The sequence below is a fragment of the Canis lupus genome, chromosome 14, assembly GCF_048164855.1.
Source record: "Canis lupus baileyi chromosome 14, mCanLup2.hap1, whole genome shotgun sequence".
NCBI lineage: Eukaryota > Metazoa > Chordata > Mammalia > Carnivora > Canidae > Canis > Canis lupus.
In genome coordinates, this window is record NC_132851.1 from 62,226,264 (window position 1) to 62,249,189 (window position 22,926).

Genomic DNA, 22,926 nt, shown 5'->3' on the forward strand with positions numbered 1-22,926 from the left:
ACATTGGATGTGTTTTTTTACCTTAAACTCTTGTGATGGCAAAACCATCTTTCTCAAAGCTGATTGGCTATACAGGTCTACAACAGAGCTTAAATGTGACCTTGCTATCCCAAGATTTCCTACAGGAGGAATTTTTTTTTTTATTTTAAGCCTTTTTGTTACACAACATGACATCTTTATGAAGCATTTTTGTTTTGTTATTAAGAAATAAATGTGTCTTGCTCCTTGAGATCTCCTTGGCTTCAGCAACTTGTATTTATACTGTAGACCAGTAAGAATATATTTCAAAGACAGGCTAACAAAGTTCAAGTAAAAGTTATTTGTTATATATTGGAGCTACTAACTGGCATCAGGTGAGTATTAGAGATTATCAGCATAAAAGTGTCAAAAATGAACTGAATTCATAGATATTGATTGACTTCCTTATTGCATTCTTTGATGTTGGTTATATAGTCATCGTTTGCATACTGATCTTCTGATAAAACTTTAAACTACGTTTATTTGCTCAATTGTTTTTCTTCTGACTTTTCTTCCAACCTATTTAGATCTCATTTAATATTATGCTTTTGTACATCTCCCTGTAGAGCAATCAGGTTTTGTCAACATTGCACTAGAAGTATCTTAAAATGCCATTCCTGGGCCATTTTCTCTCTGATTTAGCTTTTACCCTTCTCTTAAAGCAACAAAGACTTGGCTTGATTTTGAAGCCCCTCTATTAAGGTGATAGTTGGAGAAAATAATTAACATGACATGCGCTGCCTTAGAGCTGAAGTTTTGTTATTCATTTCACTTATTTGTCTCATTTCTGTGTTTGAGTTTCTTCTCATGCCAAATCTGTATTTTTCAAAATTTTGGTGAAAAAATGTTGCTGTTTCAGTACAGGCATGGAGCCTCTCTTCCTAAGCTAGATAACTTGGTGAGTATTTTCATTCATTTTTTATAATATATACAGGTACATATCAACTAAATATTAAATATTGTAAGAAGTACACTTGAGAAGGTAAAACACTATTAAATATGTCAGGAGAAACAAAGATGGGATGAAAACTTAAGAACTTACATAGTCTTTGTACTCCATAGCAACCATTATGCATATTATTTTCTGTTAAAAAAAAAAAAAAAGCTAATCAGAGACTTTCATCCAATCATGAATTTTTAGAGATGGAAGGAAACTATCAGTCGTCCAGTATAATATATTAACTTTACAAAAGAGAAAATAAGTGGCACTTTGTACTGGCAAAATAAAAAACTACATCTTCTTATTCAAGTGTGTAACACTATCAAAAATCTCAGCAACAGCTACTATAGAGATTAAATGGATGATTAGGTAAGAGAGAAATTAAACGACCAAAAGTTACCCAAAATCTGGGCCATAATCTTAGAAAGTAGATTTAGAAAAGAACATATTTCCCAATATTCTCTTTATTAGTTTCCTTGTGTTCTTGTGAGCCTATACTGGAAACACTAGCTTTAGTTGTTATTTTTAATTTTCTACAATGTCGTTATTCTAAAAATCATAATTAACAGGAAAGGCATTTACATATTACTCCTTCCTGATTCTTATATCATATCTCCTGATTCTTCTGATATATAAAAGGTAATTGATTACACTTATAATTTAGGAAAATGCTGAAGTGTCCTTTAATTATATTGCTCCTATGGGAAGCAAACAGAAGGATGGCATTGGCTCAAAATACTTCTAGATGCATTTCATGCCCAGAAAAAGGAAGGAAGAACAAAAAAGACTGAGCAACTACTGGTGTCTATATGCTAGGAATTGTGTTGTATCTGATGTACCACGAAAATAAATCATTCTGATTAAAACTTTCATTCTCCTCTATTGCATATGCAAATAGAACAGAGTTTTCTTAAGGAGTTACACAAGTAAATACTTCAGAAAAAAACCTCATTCAAAGATGTAACTACAAGTCTTAATTAGACAAGGCTTGCATAAATAACTAGAGGGCGATAAATAAAATCCATGAAAACATTCTCAAACTTCACATGTAAATTCACATTCTCAAACTTCACTTCTACTGTCTTCAATCTTTTCCTCCATATATTTAATCAAAGTATCTAGCAGAGTGATAAATATACCGTTGCCTATATTTTCCTATTTCTCTGACCAGCCCTTGAATGGAAATGATTTTTTAGATGAAATAATAATAAAAGCAATAATAAAAACAATAAAGGGAAGAATAAAAGGATAGGATTCTGGAATATTCCAGCTCATTTAATTAGTTGTATATAATGGAATGTTGTCTATGGCATCTTAGAAAGTAGCTCAAAGTACTGATTTTGGATTGCACCCTTACTGAAGCTGAGATCATCCTGAATGGTGATTATACTCGGACATTACTATGCTGTTCTAAACCAGCCTAGCAACTAGTACCTCAAAGTCACCAATATTCACATTGTTCAGGTAAACTCCTAGTTTCTAAAGTCCATATTCCTGTGCTGTAAACCATCTCCCATCTTCTCAAGTATCAGTCTTCTTTCTCTCTCTCCGTTTTATCTTTCCTTTTTAACCTGACCCTTTTCATAGTTTAGAACAGTACCAGGTAATAACTAGTAGTTTCTTATAAAGCAAAAATGGCAGCCGAGGCCCCCACCATGGTCTATTTCTGTGTTCTCCGTGACAGACAGACAGCTGGGCAGAGTGCCAGCAGTGGAATCATTTCACTGTCCAAAAATAAAATCCAGTTTTGTATTCCAGGTACCAACTGGAAAAATGAAGATTCTCCTGGTCTTTCTAGGTCTGCTTGGTAATTCTTTTGCTATGCCAGTGAGTATCAAAAATTTTTTAGGACTTTTCTTTGTATTCTATTGTTGCATAGCTTGGAGATAATTATTGGGTTTATTTCAACTGGTGTTCTGAATTTGTCACCAATATTCTTTCACTACCAGATGCAAATGCCTCGAATGCCTGGATTTAGCAGTAAAAGTGAGGAGGTATGTATATTAATTAAGTCTCTGGGGAGAAGTTTTCCTAAGCCCTGTCCTGAGAGTCCATTAAAAAAAGGAGAACTTTCTGTTACATAAAATTTCTTATGAAAGAGACAGAAAGAGGGAAATTTGAAAGGCTTAAACTCTCAAGTCAAGGCAAAGTAGTAATTTCCCCAGCAGCATACACACTTACATGCTTCAATATTCCTTTCCAAGGTAAATGTAAATATGGGTTCAAGTATAATTAATGTTCGTTTCTTTGCTAAGTTTTCAAGCCATCAAAGATAGACATTTGTACCAAAGGTTTTCAGAACGTAGACACATAAGCATATAGTATCTTCTACATGACTCATAGCCAACGTCATTAGCCAAATTCAGTGTACATCCGAAAGGAGAATCATCTTTTCATAGAATTATCACATTCACAAATCAAGAACTTCAAAAGTTGAGTAGAACATTCAAAAACTTCAAAGTTGGGATCCCTGGGTGGCTCAGGGGTTTGGCGCCTGCCATTGGCCTAGGGCGCGATCCTGGAGTCCCAGGATCGAGTCCCACATCGGGCTCCCGGCATGGAGCCTGCTTCTCCCTCCTCCTGTGTCTCCGCCTCTCTCTCTCTATGTCTATCATAAATAAATAATCTTAAAAAAAAAAAAACTTCAAAGTTGACAAGATTTTTATTTTCTGTATTTTATTTTGATTCTTCTTAAAATAAAATTCCAACTAAAAAAATTAAAGTGACATAAGGTTTTAATCGCATACTTAATTTAAATTCATGCATAGCTAGTAAAAGACATTATGACTGCTATATGTTAAAATCAGAAATTCAACTTCTATCTGGTGATCTGTGGATTGATTAGATAAAAAGTTTTCACTTTGTATTTTTGGATTCTTTTGGTCACAGATGATGCGATATGGTCAATTCAACTTTATGAACTCCCCACATGTAAGTTCCGCTTTGTATTCTGACAATTTCTTATTTATACACAGATAATTACATTATAAAGTTTGTTATAGCTAATAAAGATACCAATCCAGTGTTTTAATTACAGTGTAATCATTATAAGACTTTTAAGGGAGAAAAGTCTCACCTGTCTCCTTACCCCAAATTATTATTATTATTCATTACTGTTGTTCTCTTATGTAAGTAAAAATCGTTATTAATTGCCAACATTCTTTGTATTCAAGAGAAATGGGTTCTGGGAAAAGATCACACAACATACATTCACAAATAATAAGGACAACAAATAGCATAGTAAATACTCCAGTTGTATGTGTGTGGGGGATAAATTTCATATGGATTATCTTGAAAGATAACACTAAAATTATGTAGCAATTATTTTTTTTTAATAAATTTGGGTTAGGGATCCCTGGGTGGCGCAGCGGTTTGGCGCCTGCCTTTGGCCCAGGGCGCGGTCCTGGAAACCCAGGATCAAACCCCACGTCGGGCTCCCGGTGCATGGAGCCTGCTTCTCCCTCCTCCTGTGTCTCTGCCTCTCTCTCTCTCTCTCTCTCTCTCTCTCTCTGTGTGTGTGACTATCATAAATAAATAAAAATTTAAAAAAATAAAATGCTTTAAAAAAATTTGGGTTAACCATTAGTGCTAATTCTTAGAACCAACTAATAATGAATAATGTTATCAGTTGGATCTTTTGGCATAATTTTTCTGAAAAAATTACATGACAGTATAACAATATTATATGTCACTCTGGACATTTGTGGTGATCCTAAGAACCACTGGGGGGAAAGATCAAGGACTCCATCAATTTCCACTTATTCTGTTATTCAAGCCATTCTCTTTGAAACCTTCTCACCTACCATCGTCATCCTTGTCAATTTTCTCTTCAAGTATTGATTGACCTCACTCTTTCAAACTCTCATTCTCGGTTCTAGTGACTTTGCCCATGATTTGAAATTTTCATCAAGTTAACTGGCATGAAATTCTGCATCATAATGCAAGATTCACAATTTCACCTTCCATTAATCCCATGGCGTTTACGATGTATTTGTGTTATCACCCAGCAGACAGCAAGATACTGATTAGTGGAGACTGGGAATAGAGACTGGTGTTCAACTAGAGTAGGAATGTTTGAATGGGAACTGACATTATAGGAGGTCAATTCATAAATTAGCTTCTTCAGATTATAACTACTTTTGCTTCCCTGCCAGCCTCAAAGTTGTGGAGATTCTGATAATGAAGAAGGAATTAATGAAAATTTACCAATAACCAAAAACCATAGGCACCATATAAAGATGTTCATACAAAGAATTTGTATTCTCTCTCTCTTCATTATTTTTTTTTCTGTTTGTCACTCCCACTTCCTTTATCTTCTTTCTGCTTTTTCTCCTTTTCTAGTTTATAACAAGTCACAGGAGTTTTGAGTTTGATGTCAACTCCTCTGTAACCTGACTTGTACATTTCTTATGTGAGTCAGTGCTTCAGAGTTAGAAAATTATCAGCCAAATTCTTAAAATGAAATTTCTCACCTAATTCTGTCTTTTGCTTTGTTTGTTTGGTTGGTTTTCTAAAAAAAAAAAAAAAAAAAAAAACTGAAATTATTTCCATAAGACAACATTTAAAGAAATGCTAAAGATCTGGAGGCTTCCACTGTTAAGTTTCATAGAATTTTTAAGAAGTTTGGCTGAGTTTTAGAGACTAACATTAGTGGATGAATAAAGGTGGAATCTCAGCCCTTCCACAATTTGACTGTTATTTGCTATCTTTGCAGATGGCACAGCTGGGCCCCTTATATGGGAATAGTATGCCTCAGCTCTTCCCACAGTACCAGATGCCCATGTGGCCTCAACCACCACCCAACACGGGGCACCCACAGAAATCTCCTTCAGCACTCAAACGCCAAAAGAGCAAGACTGATCAAGCCCCTGAGACTCAGAAACCCAACCAGCCTCAACCAAAAAAACCACCACCAAAGCGACCTTTAAAGCAGCCACCACCTACCCCAGCACAGCCAGAAGAGGAAGGCCAGCCACCTCAGGTGAGGCTTGCCCTGCAAAATTCCAAACCAGAGTCAATAAGTGGCCTCAGAGGGATTTGGAGAGCTATACCATCCCCACATACACAATTTATCCAATGTTCCTTAATACAGGTACTGCTATGTATGAAATCGAATCTTTGGCTTTTACATTCTTCTAAGGTGATGCTGCACCACCTACTGAAAATCACCTGGCAGGTTCAGCCTGCCAGCCTTTGTTTGATTAAAAGTTACCAAAATAGGGGCAGCTCAGTCAGTAGAGCATGCAACTCTTGATCCATAGTCACAAGTTTGAGCCCTGCGTTAGGTGTACAAATTCGTTTAAAAAATTTTTTTTCATTAAAAAAAAAAAAAATTACCAGGGGACCTGGGTGGCTCAGTTGGTTAAGCATCTACCTTAAGCTCAGATCATGATCCAGGGTTTTGGGGTAGCCCTGCCTCAGGCTCCCCACTTGGCAGGGAGCCTGATTCTCTCTCTCCCTCTGCCCCCCATTCATGCTTTCTCTCTCTCAAATAAATATAAAAAATCTTTTCTTAAAAAAAAATCACCAAAATACTATAACCTTAAAGAGGCTATTTTTAAAATGCAGAGACAGCATGGTATTGTAACATGAAGAGTAAGGGAAAAGAGATTCAAGTTCTATCCCCAGCCCTTATTAGTTGAATGATCTTGAGCAGTCATCTTACCCTTCTGGACTCCAGGTTCCCTATGAGTAAAGAAATAATCTCTAAGTTCCTTCCAGATCTATGCTTTGATGATCCTAAATACTTGAAAGGTTAACACTGCTTCCAGTACTTCTGTGTGGCATAAGTAGTCCTGACAGAAAGCAAGAAGATGTGCAAATGGTTTCTCAAGATACTATCCAGTGTGAAACTTCTAAAATGCTGTCTCTTCATCAATTAACAGATACTATTTATTTATTATCAGACACTATTATAGATGTAGAGAATATAAAACTGAATGAAAAGACACTCCCGGATCATTTACCAACTAAGAGATTATACGCAAATGACTCAACTTCTCTGAACCTCAGAATCTTTAGTGGAAAGGAAATGCCTTTGGCACACGTCTTCTGTGTTTAAATGAGGATTTAATTGGTTTACCTCTATAAAATGCTCAGCACAGTACCTAGAACATAAATGTTTAATGATACTAATACTAACTGTTGTTGTTGTTGTTATTTTTATCAACTCAGGCCTAAAAAAAGGAAATCACAGTTTAATGCAAAGGGAGATGCAGACTCCCAAGTATTGAACAATTGTATTTAATAGGTTTGTTTCGTTTTCCATTTATTCTTCTCACTTCTGCATCACTGTGATTCCTGCTTTCTCTTTAGGCATTCCCACCATTTGGCAATGGGCTATTTCTCTATCAACAGCCACCATGGCAGGTTCCACACGTGAGTTTTTTTCTTTATACTAGAAGTGAAAACTAATGCTAACATGTTATATCTCAAACTGGTATGAGTTCATACTCTCTAAATGGAATACCATATGCCAATCACATATGGCATATGGCATATGGAGAGTATGAAAAAAATCATCATATCTGTAATCATGTAGGAAAAAAATGGTTTAATGAATTTTTACTCAAATTGGTGACATGAACAGTTGAAATCACCAAACAACTACTAATAACTTAATGAATTGATTTTAAAGGATTGTGTTACTTCACTACTATCCCCCCACTTCCCTAAGAGAATAGAAAATACAAAGATTGTCTTTATTTAATGTAATGGGAAAATTGATACAAAATAGTTTGAAAATCATAAGATAAGCTATGATTAGATTAAGAGCTTGCTATGATATCTTATTACTTCTAGCCACAGATATTTCATTATAAAGAATCTTACAAGATTAATATTTACAAGAATCCTTTAAAGTTTAAAAGTATTAAAATAGGGATGCCTGGGTGGCTCAGCGGTTGAGTGTCTGTCTTTGGCTCAGGGCGTGATCCTGGGGTCCTGGGATCGAGTCCCACATCGGGCTCCCTGCATGGAGCCTGCTTCTCCCTCTGCCTGTGTCTCTGCCTCTGTCTCTCGCTCTGTGTGTCTCATGAACAAATAAATAAAATCTTTAAAAAAATAAAATAAAATAAAATAGAACATAATATTAAAATTGCATCACAGGCATTAAAAATCTAAATCACAAAATAAACTATTTGAAGTAAAGAAAAGTTTAAAGGACAATTGTTGTTTAACAGAAACAGCAAATATTTGATGATTTTTTTATTTGCTTATGGCATTGGTTTTTCTTGCCTATAACTCTATAGCCAAGAAGACTCTTTATCAATAAGGAACGATTCACTCAAGGAGTAAGAGTTCCTTACTTTTTTTTCTTTAAAAGAGTGACTTTTTTTTCATTGGCCGTACTGAACTAAGTATGTATTATTTATTTATTTATTTATTTATTTATTTATTTATTTATTTATTCCCAGTACCCTTGAACTATTGGAGTAGTTTTCTTACTGGTTACTCTGGGTATAATTTTATATAAGTATAAAGTATTTACTAACTAAGGCAGTACCAGGTAAAGATTCAAAAAGCAGATAAACATGATTCTCGTGCTCAACTATGATCCCATCCACATAGAACTTCCTGAAGGTCTGTGGGAGTTGGAATACTTTTCTAAATCTTCCCCTGAGCAAACACTCAGCCTCCAAGTTTGATTAGGAAAATAAACCTTGCTCAAGTAGAAAAAAAAAAAAAAAACTTATAGTAATAATCCAGGAGAAATTGTCAGTTTGTCATCCTAAATGTGACACAGACTCTAAAAATAGCATCATTATTTAATCTCCATTGTTATATGTTCTAATATGGATGTTTAGATCCTAACAGCACTCAAATCTCTCCCCCCCACTGCCGTGTGTGTGTTTTTGTGTGTGTGTGTCTGTGTGTCTCTGAGTGTGTCTCTGTCTGTGTGTTGGGGGTGATGGGATGGGGGACTGCTAGGAGATGCAGCCATACATGGTATTCTGAGTAGGATAATCTAGAATCCAGCTGAAGCCTTTGTATTTGCCAGTGTTCACTGATGGATTATAATTATAATAATTAGAATTAATAGATAGATTGTGAGAGCTAATGACTCAAAAGCTGAAAACTAACAATGCTAACACCCAATCACTGAGTTGAACTATTTTAAGATACCGTGAGTTGTACAAGCAAATGGCAGTATAGAATGTGGTTTTCTCTTGCATTCATTATGTTTTGCACATTTTAGAGGGTACCACCAGGTTATGGACGTCCGCCAGCCAGCAATGAAGAAGGCGGGGTGAGTATAAGTAGAGCTACATTCCCCATTAGGAATTACAATCCATTAGCCTGTGCTTTTTAATTCCTATTTTTAAAATTCAACACATGAATTTGTAGCTCAAGTGCCTGTGATATAAGAAAAAAGCCAGTAACAAAAATAAATACATCATTTTTCCTCTACATGTACTGAACTCTCTCCCTCTCTCTCTCCCTTTCTCCCCCACTCCCTCCCTCTCCTTCTCCCCCTTCTTCTCTCTCTCCCTCTCTTTTTCTCTCTTTTATTCTCTGTCTCTAAGAAGGATAACCTAATAACCTTTGTTCCAGAGTCTTTGGACTCTGGACAGTGATGGAGCAACTAAAAAGCAGAGAAGGAAGGAAACACATCCTAGAAAGTTACCCCCAGAAGGGAATTAAGTAATCATCTAACTCCTTCATTGAACAAATAAACTGAAGCCCCAAAAAGGTAAATTACTATTCAACTACTATCCACTGAGTTAGTGGATAAATTGAACCTAGAGCTTTTTTGACACCCCATCCAATGGCTTCTCTACCACACCACACTAGAAGAGCCAAATGCATGTCACAGAGTGATACATTGTTAAAATATTCTAGCCCCCGTGTCATCAAAAAAGTCATTAAAGTGATTGTGGCATGGAAATCCACCCCTGGAGCTTATTTCCCTTTTTTCTCCCTAAAAATATGATATGTCCTCAGTGAAATGACTCTGGAGGATGAGGGGTTGGGAAAGGGAGCAAGGAAGGAGTTAAAATAATGACATTGGAAGTAATGGCATGAGGTGCTTTTAAAAAGGTGTGCCTGGCTGGCCCAGTTAGAAGAGCAAGCAACTCTCCATCTTGAGGGCCTGAGTTTGAGTCCCACGTTGAATATGGAGATTGCTTAAATAAACAAACACACTTTAAATTTTTTTTAATTAAAAAAGTTTAAAAAATAAAATAAAAATATCCTTTTGAAATTAGAATTGCCAGATAAAAATGATTCAGATAATTGCCTGCAACCCAGAAACTGGCACTTCAAATTTTCAAAACAATAACATGAGAAAATAAAAGCATAAGGGCCCAGGCAGTTAGCATAGGCATGAAAAAGTCTGTTTTCCTCCTCCTGTCATGTCACTTAGCATAATGTCCTCAAGGTTCATCCATGTTGTCATCTATTGAAGTTTCCTTCTTTCTTAAGGCTTAGTAGTAGTCCATGGTGTATCTTGACCACATTTGCCTTTTCCATTCACCTGTTGATAAACATTTAGGTTCTATTGTGAATAGTGCTGCAGGTAGTAGTTGTGGTTTACAACTGCATAAAGTACAAGGGGAAGAAAATGAGGCCAGATGTAAGAGTTATGGGCCAGATGATCATAAAAAAATCATTAGTGGTGGCGGCAGCAGTGTTATATAACATATAACACTTATTAGGTGTTTACTAAGTACCAGGCACAGAGCTTTACATATGTTATCTCTTTTGACCCTTATGACAACCTATGAGATAGATATCCTTTTATTATCTTGAGTTTACAAATAATAAATATATATAAACTGACGTTAGCCCCGAGTCATACTATTAATACTGGAGGAACAGGGATTTGAACCCATTATCTGTCTAGAGCTCCACTCTTTAGACCATGCCATGCTGCTTTTTATGTTATGATATGAGGCTTAGAGTTTATCTTGTAAGGTAAGGGCAACTTTAAATAATATTTAAAGGGGAAAGTGACAGAAGTTCCACCACCCCCCACCCCCAGCCTCTACTGTTCTGACAGCAGTGGAGAGACAAGATTAGACGGAAGTAAAATTATACCCGGAGTAACCAGTAAGAAAACTACTCCAATAGTTCAAGGGTACTGGGAATAAAGGAAGAGGGACAGGATGGAAGTTTAGATTTTATAGAACTTGGTTATTAATTGTCTGGGGGAAATAGAGAAAAGGAGAAACCTGGAAAACTGGGTAGATAGTGGCAAATGTTGCTTAGATATAGAATATGGGAAAAGGAAGTTTGGGGGGTGGGGCATAGTCCATTGCAGGTACCCATGAGATCTTCAGTGATGCAGTCTTGCTGCTTCAGCCTCAGGAGGGAGTGTCATGGGCCAGACTTATGGCATTGGGGGTGACTGATTTGTATCTGTATTGAAAAAATTGGCCTGCAATAGATTGTTTGAGGCAGGTGTGCAAAATGAGAAAAGAAGAATGAGAAGGATGGAAAATGGAATCCTTTTCTAAAAAGACAAAAACCTCTCAGATTTAGGATCCAGGCCTAGGAAAAGAAAACTGAGAACTAACAGTCTGAAAGAGTACTCAGAGAACCAGAAGGGAACAGAAAGAATTAACTTTGAAGAAAAGAAGTATAGTTAATGGTTTTAAAAGAAGCATGTGGCTAATTTCTCTATTACAGTAAAAAAAATTCCACCCCACAGCACGGTGGGAAACAAAGAGTAATTACCAATTTCCACCTTCTTCCCTACAGAATCCTTACTTTGGATATTTTGGATATCAGGGATTTGGGGGTCGTCCTCCTTATTATTCAGAAGAGATGTTTGAACAAGATTTTGAAAAACCCAAAGAAAAAGATCCTCCTAAAGCAGAGAGTCCGGCCGCTGAGCCCTCGGGTAATTCAACAGGTCCCGAGACTAATTCTACTCAATCAAATCCTGGAGGGAGTCAGAGTGGAAATGACACCAGCCCAACAGGAAACAGTGGCCCTGGCCCAAACACTGTGAGTAATCCTACGGCTCAAAACGGGGTTATCTCACCCGCTACAGTTAATATTTCAGGCCAGGGAGTACCAAGAACTCAAATCTCATGGGGACCAAATCAGCCAAATATTCATGAAAATTATCCAAATCCTAACATCCGAAATTTTCCTGCAGGGAGACAATGGCGTCCCACTGGTACTTTCATGGGGCACAGACAGAATGGGCCTTTTTACCGAAATCAACAGGTACAAAGGGGGCCTCGGTGGAACTCCTTTGCTTTGGAACGCAAACAAGCAATGCGTCCAGGAAATCCAATCTATCGTAAGGCTTATGCTTCTACTGCGAGAGGGAATTCTCCTAATCATGCAGGAAATCTGGGGAATGTCAGAAGAAAGCCTCAGGCACCAAATAAACACCCTATGGGAACCAACGTTGCTCCTCTGGGTCCCAAACATGGTACTGTTGTCCACAATGAAAAAATCCAAAATCCAGGAGAGAAACCAGTAGGCCCAAAAGAAAGAATAGTCATTCCTACAAGGGATCCATCTGGCCCCTGGAGAAACTCTCAAGATTATGGAGTTAACAAATCAAACTATAAACTGTCTCCCCCTGAGAGTAATGTGCTAGTCCCAAATTTTAATTCTGTTGATCAACATGAAAACTCTTATTACTCAAGAGGAGATTCCAGAAGAGCCCCAAATTCTGATGGACAAACCCAAAGCCAGAATTTGCCCAAAGGGATTATTTTAGAGCCAAGAAGAAACCCGTATGAATCAGAAACTAATCGGCCAGAATTAAAGCACAGTACATATCAACCTGTATTCCCTGAGGAAATTCCTCCCCCTGCAAGAGAACATTTTCCTGCTGGAAGAAATACTTGGCATCACCAAGAAATCTCTCCATCTTTTAAGGAAGATCCTGGGAGGCAGGAGGAACTCTTACCTCCTCCTTCCCAGGGCTCTAGGGGAGGTGTTTACTACCCTGACTATAACTCTTATGATCCCAGGGAAAATTCACCATACCTTAGAAGCAATAGATGGGATGAGAGAGATGATTCTCCCAACACAATAGGGCAACCCAGAAATTCGCTATATCCCATAAATACTCCAGAGCTGAAAGAAACAGTCCCTTACAATGAAGAGGACCCAATTGATCCAACTGGAGATGAAACTTTCCCAGGACAAAATAGATGGGGTATGGAAGAGCCAAGCTTTAAAGAAGGTCCAACAGTTAGGCACTATGAAGGCGAGCAATATACCGTAAATCAACCAAAGGAATACCTTCCCTATTCCTTAGATAATCCATCAAAAACCAGGGAGGATTTCCCTTATGGTGAGTTTTACCCCTGGAACCCAGATGAGAATTTTCCATCATATAATACAGCTCCCACTGTACCACCACCTGTGGAGAGCAGGGGCTACTATGCTAATAATGCTGTCAGACAAGAAGAAAGCCCTCTGTTTCCTTCTTGGAACTCCTGGGACCACAGGGTTCAAGCCCAAGGACAGAAAGAAAGGCAGCCATATTTTAACAGAAATTACTGGGATCAGCCAACAACTTTACACAAAGCGCCCCCTAGTCCACCACACCAGAAAGAGAACCAGCCCTATCCTAGTAATTCCCCAGCTGGGCTTCAGAAAAATCCAACATGGCGTGAAGGTGAGAATTTGAATTACGGCATGCAGATTACTAGGTTAAATTCACCAGAGGGAGAACATTTGGCTTTCCCAGATTTAATTCCTCCAAGTTACCCAGCAGGTCAAAAAGAAGCACATGTATTTCACCTAAGCCAGAGAGGCTCTTGCTGTGCTGGTGGCTCCCCAGGACACAAGGACAATCCACTTGCTCTACAGGACTACACTCCACCCTTCGATCTTGCACCAGGGGAGAATGAAGACACCAGTCCTCTGTACACAGAAGATAGTCATGCTAATCATGCAAGAGATACCATCTCTCCTGCCAGCAACCTACCTGGCCAAAGAAACAGCTCAGAGAAAAGAATGCCTGCAGAGAGTCAAAACCTAAGTCCTTTTAGAGATGATGTGTCCACTCTGAGAAGGAACACGCCGTGCTCTATGAAGAATCAACTGAGCCAAAGGGGAATTATGCCGTTTCCTGAAGCCGGTTCCCTTCAATCAAAGAATACACCTTGTCTCACAAGTGATCTTGGAGGAGATGGCAACAATGTTTTGGAAGAGATATTCGAAGACAACCAGCTCAGTGAAAGAACCGTTGACCTTACTCCTGAACAACTTGTTATTGGTACACCTGATGAAGGCCCTGAGCCAGAAGGAATCCAAAGTGAAGTGCAAGGAAATGAGGGTGACAGGCAGCAACAAAGACCGTCAAGCATCATACAGTTACCATGCTTTGGCTCCAAAATAACAAACTACCACTCCTCCAGCACAGGAACTCCATCTAGCATCGGAAGGCAAGGCCCATTTGATGAAGAGCCGATTATGCCTACCGAAAATCCTAACTCATTGTCTAGGTTAGCTACTGGGGCACAGTTTCAGAGTATAAATGTAGACCCACTTAGTGCTGATGAACACACTCCATTTGATTCTCTTCAATTAGGGACCAATCCACAGGACCATGTACAAGACTGCTTGCTGCTTCAGGCCTAGGGATTATTGCAACAAAACATTCTTTGGGGAAAGAAAATATGTGATATTCTCCAGTGGTTCCCCAACATTCCCCGCTCCCAGACTCAATTAATTATCTGACCCTCTTGGTGATCCTTAAGTTATCCCCATTCCAGCAATAGGCATAGTGGCCCAGGTGATGCTGATGAGGTTGGGCCTCCAGGGGTTGCTAGATTCCATACTGCCACTAGTTAACACAGACCTTAAAAAGAAGCAGAAAGGCTATGACCTCCATCGCCTTGAAACTTGGAAGCCACTTGTCTGGGTTGGTTTCCCTTTGTTTGTCGATTCTTCCTTTTTCTTTCAAAGTTCCATACTCGCAAAGTTCTCTGGTTTTGCAAGACAGAAAGGCAGATGACCTTTGCATTTTATGTATGGATATCTATATATCAGTATAATCCAAGTGATTGTACAGTTTTTTCTTATGTTGGTCTTTGTCAAGCTTTTTCCCAGCTAATATTCTTCTGACATCTTTTATCTCCCACACTTCCCTCTTTATCATTTCCTTTCTCCCTTCTGGGTTTTCTTTCTGTCAAAATAGCTTCCTATCTTTCTTTCCCCATATTTCCCACCTTCTGTCACTTTTTACATTCTACGCTATCATCAACCATCACTAGTCTTTACCTCTACCTTCTTCATTATGCTTTCCCCTCTTCCCATCTTTCTGTTCTGTCTCCTAATGGATCACTTCCCAATCAATCCTTTTCTTCTCTGACCTTCTCCCCTTCAATTTATCTTTTTTCCTGCTACACCATTTTCATATCTTAAGACAATGTATCTCTCTTGCTTTTTGTGTCTACTTTCCAAATTCTATGCTAGTTTTCTGATCCAGTCTAATTTTCATTGTAGAACATATTTCAGAAAGAGTAAACACTGGTACCTCCTTTTGTTTTTAACTTTCTTATGGCCTTTACCAGATAGATACAGCTTAGCCAGAGGAACACATTCGAGAAGTATAGGAGAAGACAGGCTAGTGACCTAGAACTAGCAGCCTGGAGACAAGGCTTAAGAATGTGGGGAGGGAAACACTGCCACTCTGGGACTGAGCATCCAGATAAAAAGTGTGGGACTTGTGACACCCCATCACCAATTCATATTCTGCAGGATCTAGAGAATACACTTTGGGAAACACTATCCTAATCAAATAAGAGAAACACTCAATGGTCAATTTTCCTTAATAGTTTAAGTGACTGTACTGGCATATGCTACTACCAACATAAAGTCTTATTTTTCATGTCCTGGTAGAATTATTTGCAGACATAGTTTCATTATATCCTGATTAAATAGTGTAAATTATTTTGTAAAGTAGAGATTTCTGTATTGCCTTGCTAGAATACATCCAGGGGTTTTGTTTTGTTTTTTAATAATGGCATTTTGGCCTACTATCAGCATATTCCTTCCTAGAGGGGAAGAATGCTCAGAATTATCTAGAAAGTTACTTCTAACTCTAAGGAGTTTCTTAGGAGAAAATTTCCTATAAGAAGATCTGAGATACTTTAGAATATACAATATTGAAAACACCAAGAGGAAAGGAACCTTGTCCTTTGAGTCTACGGAAGGTCTTGGCACAGTGTCTTGCACATAGTAGATACCCAATAAATATTGATTTACCAATTTTAAAATGGCTTTCAAAACTCCCATGAAAATCCTGTGGTGTGCTTTTCCTGTGGGTAAACCATATGAGATACTGAATTAGCCATGTCATATTCTGTAGCTTTATATACTCAGCAACATTTGCAGAACATAGAATCTCAGGGTAAGAAGGGATCTTAGGGGTAGATTATTTAGGTAGATCTTAGAGGTATTATTATTTAGCCACTAAAATCCCCCCACTCACACTTTTATATTTTAATCACACACTGAAAAATCATTAACTTTTTCTATATAAAACTGTCTCTAAAGAATTATCCTCATCAAAATAAAAGTACATTTTTGTTTCATTTTCTTTCTAAATGATCTTTAATCTAGATATGAATACTTTCATTGTAAAATCCGCATTCACTTCAATATTTCATAAAATATATGAATCATATATTTGTTTTGGCACATGTATTGACACATCTTCACCTATGAGGCACCATGGCTTAAATTATCATCTAAGACCTCCATAATGTAAAATGTAAAAGCACAATGGGACAGAAATATCAATAGATATTGAATTTGAGGATACAGAGTGAAAAATAAGGGGAGAGGGAAATGCTTCTATAGAAAAGCACTCTCTCTCATCAGCTCAGGTATCCTTGTACAAACTGGACACCAGGCCTGAGCGACCTACAATAAAGTGATTAGTCTGTGTGTCGTTGGTAAGTTATCAATAAACCCTAAGGTTAAGGTGCCTACAGTGAAGACAGAAGGCTCTGCGAGTGATCCCCTTTTTTTCTACCACCCACACCTCACTGCCACACCCCCACCTCTATGGCAAGTTCCTATGTCTACAGGCTGTCACCTGCTGGTTCTAAAATGACTGGCTATATCCTGGTGGTGTCTTTAGTCAAAAAGTAAATAGAAAATAAGAAAATGATGCCTGAGGATAACAAACATGGAAGATAATCCAAAATGAACACACACCTGTTTTACAAGCTTTTCTGTCTCATAGCCTACAATAGATTTCTCTAGAAGGTATCAGCCATAGATCCAGTTGGCTGGGGAAATCTTACACTTTTTCACTTTAAGTAGGAAGCAAAGTAGAATGATGAAATGTGGGGACAGCTACCTCTAAAAACTTGGCCTAGTCGCCATGGTCATGGAGGTTCTTTCTCTGGTTCTCAGATCCCCTGAACATGTTTTACTTTAGTCACTCATATCAGAGTCTCAACTTTTTATAATTTCAAAGAAAATTCACAAGGCATGAGCTTTCAGCTATTTCTCTCACTTGCTTGGCACGTCTCTGCCTTTGCTTCCCACCTGTCTCCTTCAGTCATGACCCTAAAGACCCTTAAGAAGATTCGTCTTGCCCTCAGGAAACCAAACGTTGTTTCTAAAAACCAAAAGGGGAACTAGAAATGTTGGACTTAAAATCAACAACTTTGTCCCTCCTTCACAAAACCTCAAGGATTTCATTGTGACTCAGGCCAACTTCCCAACGAAAACTCAGAAGAAAACAACACTTGATGGAAAATAGGTCGTCACCATTTCACAACGGAATATAGCTTTTGGTTTTGGCCACCTGTTTTTCCTTGTCTCTGCACGTCACCCCCATCCAATAATATCAGCCACTGGACCTTTTCTCTCATTTTAAATTCATAGCCAATAACATTTAGAAACAAGATTCAGCTGGTAACAAAATTTCATACTGGCAGAGGAAAATGCTTCAAACAGAGAAGGAGGCAACCGAACTATAATTTGACACAGACAAAATTGTGAAATTGATGCAGCTGCCCTCAGTGCTCCGTCACCTGCTCGGGCAAGGTCCTCTGCTCTCGTAGCGCTCCAGCTCATCCGCCTGAGGACCCAGCACCCTGTCTTTCTGTGCTTCTTCAGAACTTGGACAGTAATTTCCTCTGAGTTTATCCAAATAACCATGCACAAAGCAGGTACTGGCCGTGATTAACTTGGCAAAAAAATTCCTTCCCAAACGTTGACTAATATGCACACCCTTAAAGAGTGAAGCTAATCGTTTCATATTTACAGAAGAACAATAGGATAATGGCAGGAAATTTTATTTGGATGGGACCTTGTCAGTCCCTGAGCTATAAAATCTCGCTGGCAGCTGTATCTCCAACAGAGGACTCAGGTTCTTTCTGACAGTGTCCCATGCTACACGAGCATTACGCAAGCTTTACTGTGCACATGACTCCTGTTAAGATGTAGATTTTTATTTCCTCATCTAGAATGGGGACCTTTGATTCTGTGTTATGAACACTATGACTATCACCAGGTGATGATGAATTAGCTACTTGGTAGACCAAAGTTGGAGTGGCAAAATGATTGGCTATTTCCTATAAATAAGGAACAACTGCACACTCACCAGGTGAGGAACAGAAAGGTCTTGACCACTGAAGAAACTGAATATTAGCAACTTGAAGGGACATGCATAAATGAAGCATGTAAGCGGAATAGAGAACACAAAGAGAAAGAGAAGCAGGCCAGTCCTACATTCACATTATGCTTCTTCCTGTCTCTCTGCATGACTCCTGTTATTTCCAGCAAGTTCTACTCCCATTCTATTTCATTAATAAATCCTTTAAGACTACCCCAGCCCCAATATCCTCAGCTTCCCTGAGGGCTCACAGCACATCATCTTTTATATTTAATCACACATTGTCTTTTATCACTATTGCTTTTTTCTTGTGTTAGTTCTGCCGATAGAAGGAGAAAGAAAATTCCTAAAAAGTGAGGCCCACTTCTCATCCTCCTTGCATATCCCTCATAACATCTGGCGCTGTGCTGAGCACAGAATGGATGCTAAATAAACATCACTTTTTCTTTAAATACATTTTATAAATGAATAGAAATTCAGAATTTCACAAAATTCAATAATTAATTAAAAATAAAAATTAATAATGATTAATATTTTTACAATAACAAAATACTCACTTTTGAATATTTGGCAACTAATGAAAAGTAAAAGGAAATAAATATTTCTTTTTAAAAAGCAAGTAAAAATAACACATAATCCTACCATCTAATGTTAGTATTTTGTCCTATTTTCTCTCATATGTGTGTATGGGGAACAGGGGTCTTAAAGTAACTCCTTTATGAAATATGCTACATTTCCCTCTTCACATTATATAAGCAATTTGCATACAATTAAAAATACTGAAAGCTTCATTTTCATTGTCTGCGAAAAGTTCACAAATATACCTTACTATCATTCCTTTTAATGCTAGATGCAAAGTTTATTGTAAATTTTCATTATCATAAATAATGTTGTGATAAATATCTTTATGCCTCTTTGTCTAGTTTTTATTATTTCCTCAGAAGTGGGATTACTGGGAGAAATGGTCTGAAAATGTGTTTTAGACAGGATAACATAGTGAGAGCAATGGCTTTGGAGTCTGAGACTCTTGGGCTCTCCATATACTATATTTAAAATCTTAAGAAGATTATTTCATCTCTTTATATCTCAGTTTTGTCATTTGTAAAATGAAGTCCGCCCTTATTTCAGAGGGCAGTTTCGAGCATTAAACGAAAGGTGTATTAAATGCACATGCAGGGGATCCCTGGGTGGTGCAGCGGTTTGGCGCCTGCCTTTGGCCCAGGGCACGATCCTGGAGACCCGGGATCGGATCCCACGTCGGGCTCCCGGTGCATGGAGCCTGCTTCTCCCTCTGCCTGTGTCTCTGCCTCTGTGTGTGTGTGTGTGTGTCTATCATAAATAAGTAAAAAATCTTAAAATTAAAAAAAAATCTTAAAAAAAAAAAAAAAATGCACCTGCGTTGTGTTTCCCAAATTAGCCACTAGGGGACAACAGAGGTTTCGGATGTTACCGCTGTGGTTCCCGAAAGGCAGCCGCACCCGGGAACCTCGAGACCCGCTGTTTCTCCCGATGCATCCCAGAACTACTTAATCAGAATCTCTTGGGGTGGGGTCCAGCAACCTGTCGCAATGAGTCCTCCGGGCGAGTCTCGTGCGTTCTAAAGTTTGAGAATCACTGATCTTTTTTTTTTTTTAATTTATTTTTTATTGGTGTTCAATTTACTAACATACAGAATAACCCCCAGTGCCCGTCACCCATTCACTCCCACCCCCCGCCCTCCTCCCCTTCCACCACCCCTAGTTCCTTTCCCAGAGTTAGGAGTCTTTATGTTCTGTCTCCCTTTCTGATATTTCCCACACATTTCTTCCCCCTTCCCTTATGTTCCTTTTCACTATTATTTATATTCCCCAAATGAATGAGAACATATGTTTGTCCTTCTCCGACTGACTTACTTCACTCAGCCTAATACCCTCCAGTTCCATCCACGTCGAAGCAAATGGTGGGTATTTGTCATTTCTAATGGCTGAGGAATATTCCACTGTATACATAAACCACATCTTCTTTATCCATTCATCTTTCCATGGACACCGAGGCTCCTTCCACAGTTTGGCTATTGTGGACATTGCTGCTAGAAACATAGGGGTGCAGGTGTCCCGGCGTTTCATTGCATTTGTATCTTTGGGGTAAATCCCCAACAGTACAATTGCTGGGTCCTAGGGCAGGTCTATTTTTAACTGTTTGAGGAACCTCCACACAGTTTTCCAGAGTGGCTGCACCAGTTCACATTCCCACCAACAGTGCAGGAGGGTTCCCCTTTTCTCCGCATCCTCTCCAACATTTGTGGTTTCCTGCCTTGTTAATTTTCCCCATTCTCACTGGTGTGAGGTGGGATCTCATTGTGGTTTTGATTTGTATTTCCCTGATGGCAAGTGATGCAGAGCATTTTCTCATATGCATGTTGGCCATGTCTATGTCTTCCTCTGTGAGATTTCTGTTCATGTCTTTTGCCCATTTCATGATTGGATTGTTTCTTTCTTTGGTGTTGAGTTTAATAAGTTCTTTATAGATCTTGGAAACTAGCCCTTTATCTGATACGTCATTTGCAAATCTCTTCTCCCATTCTGTAGGTTGTCTTTAGTTTTGTTGACTGTATCCTTTGCTGTGCAAAAGCTTCTTATCTGGATGAAGTCCCAATAGTTCATTTTTGCTTTTGTTTCTTTTGCCTTCATGGATGTATCTTGCAAGAAGTTACTATGGCCGAGTTCAAAAAGGGTGTTGCCTGTGTTCTTCTCTAGGATTTTGATGGAATCTTGTCTCACATTTAGATCTTTCATCCATTTTGAGTTTATCTTTGTGTCTGGTGCAAGAGAGTGGTCTAGTTTCATTCTTCTGCATGTGGATGTCCAATTTTCCCAGCACCATTTATTGAAGGGACTGTCTTTCTTCCAATGGATAGTCTTTCCTCCTTTATCGAATATTAGTTGCCCATAAAGTTCAGGGTCCACTTCTGGATTCTCTATTCTGTTCCACTGATCTATGTGTCTGTTTTTGTGCCAGTAACACTGTCTTGATGATCACAGCTTTGTAGTACAACCTGAAATCTGGCATTGCGATGCCCCCAGATATGGTTTTCTTTTTTAAAATTCCCCTGGCTATTCGGGGTCTTTTCTGATTCCACACAAATCTTAAAATAATTTGTTCTAACTCTCTGAAGAAAGTCCATGGTATTTTGATAGGGATTGCATTAAACGTGTATATTGCCCTGGGTAACATGGACATTTTCACAATATTAATTCTGCCAATCCATGAGCATAGAATATTTTTCCATCTCTTTGTGTCTTCCTCAATTTCTTTCAGAAGTGTTCTATAGTTTTGAGGGTATAGATCCTTTACATCTTTGGTTAGGTTTATTCCTAGGTATCTTATGCTTTTGGGTGCAATTGTAAATGGGATTGACTCCTTAATTTCTCTTTCTTCAGTCTCATTGTTAGTGTATAGAAATGCCACTGATTTCTGGGCATTGATTTTGTATCCTGCCACGTTACCGAATTGCTGTATGAGTTCTAGCAATCTTGGGGTGGAGACTTTTGGGTTTTCAATATAGAGTATCATGTCATCGGCGAAGAGGGAGAGTTTGACTTCTTCTTTGCCAATTTGAATGCCTTTAATGTCTTTTTGTTGTCTGATTGCTGAGGCTAGGACTTCCAGTACTATGTTGAACAGCAGTGGTGAGAGTGGACATCCCTGTCTTGTTCCTGATCTTAGGGGAAAGGCTCCTAGTGCTTCCCCATTGAGAATGATATTTGCTGTGGGCTTTTCATAGATGGCTTTTAAGATGTCGAGGAATGTTCCCTCTATTCCTACACTCTGAAGAGTTTTGATCAGGAATGGATGCTGTATTTTGTCAAATGCTTTCTCTGCATCCAATGAGAGGATCATATGGTTCTTGGTTTTTCTCTTGCTGATATGATGAATCACATTGATTGTTTTACGGGTGTTGAACCAGCCTTGTGTCCCAGGGATAAATCCTACTTGGTCATGGTGAATAATTTTCTTAATGTACTGTTGGATCCTATTGGCTAGTATCTTGTTGAGAATTTTTGCATCCATGTTCATCAGGGATATTGGTCTGTAATTCTCCTTTTTGGTGGGGTCTTTGTCTGGTTTTGGAATTAAGGTGATGCTGGCCTCATAGAACGAATTTGGAAGTACTCCATCTCTTTCTATCTTTCCAAACAGCTTTAGGAGAATAGGTATGGTTTCTTCTTTAAACGTTTGATAGAATTCCCCTGGGAAGCCATCTGGCCCTGGACTCTTGTGTCTTGGGAGGTTTTTGATGACTGCTTCAATTTCCTCCCTGGTTATTGGCTTGTTCAGGTTTTCTATTTCTTCCTGTTCCAGTTTTGGTAGTTTGTGGCTTTCCAGGAATGAGTCCATTTCTTCTAGATTGCCTAATTTATTGGCGTATAGCTGT

General features: G+C 38.4%; 1 protein-coding gene across 1 annotated transcript; it reads left to right on the forward strand.

Annotated features, from left to right (window-relative positions):
- Positions 1-862: 862 nt before the first annotated feature.
- On the forward strand, positions 863-14,515 carry ENAM (enamelin). Its single transcript, XM_072773915.1, has 8 exons — positions 863-916; positions 2,717-2,785; positions 2,908-2,952; positions 3,848-3,889; positions 5,673-5,939; positions 7,274-7,336; positions 9,156-9,206; positions 11,660-14,515. The coding sequence occupies exons 1-8, from the start codon at positions 863-865 to the stop codon at positions 14,513-14,515; spliced, it is 3,447 nt and encodes a 1,148-aa protein (XP_072630016.1).
- The last annotated feature ends 8,411 nt before the right edge of the window (positions 14,516-22,926 follow it).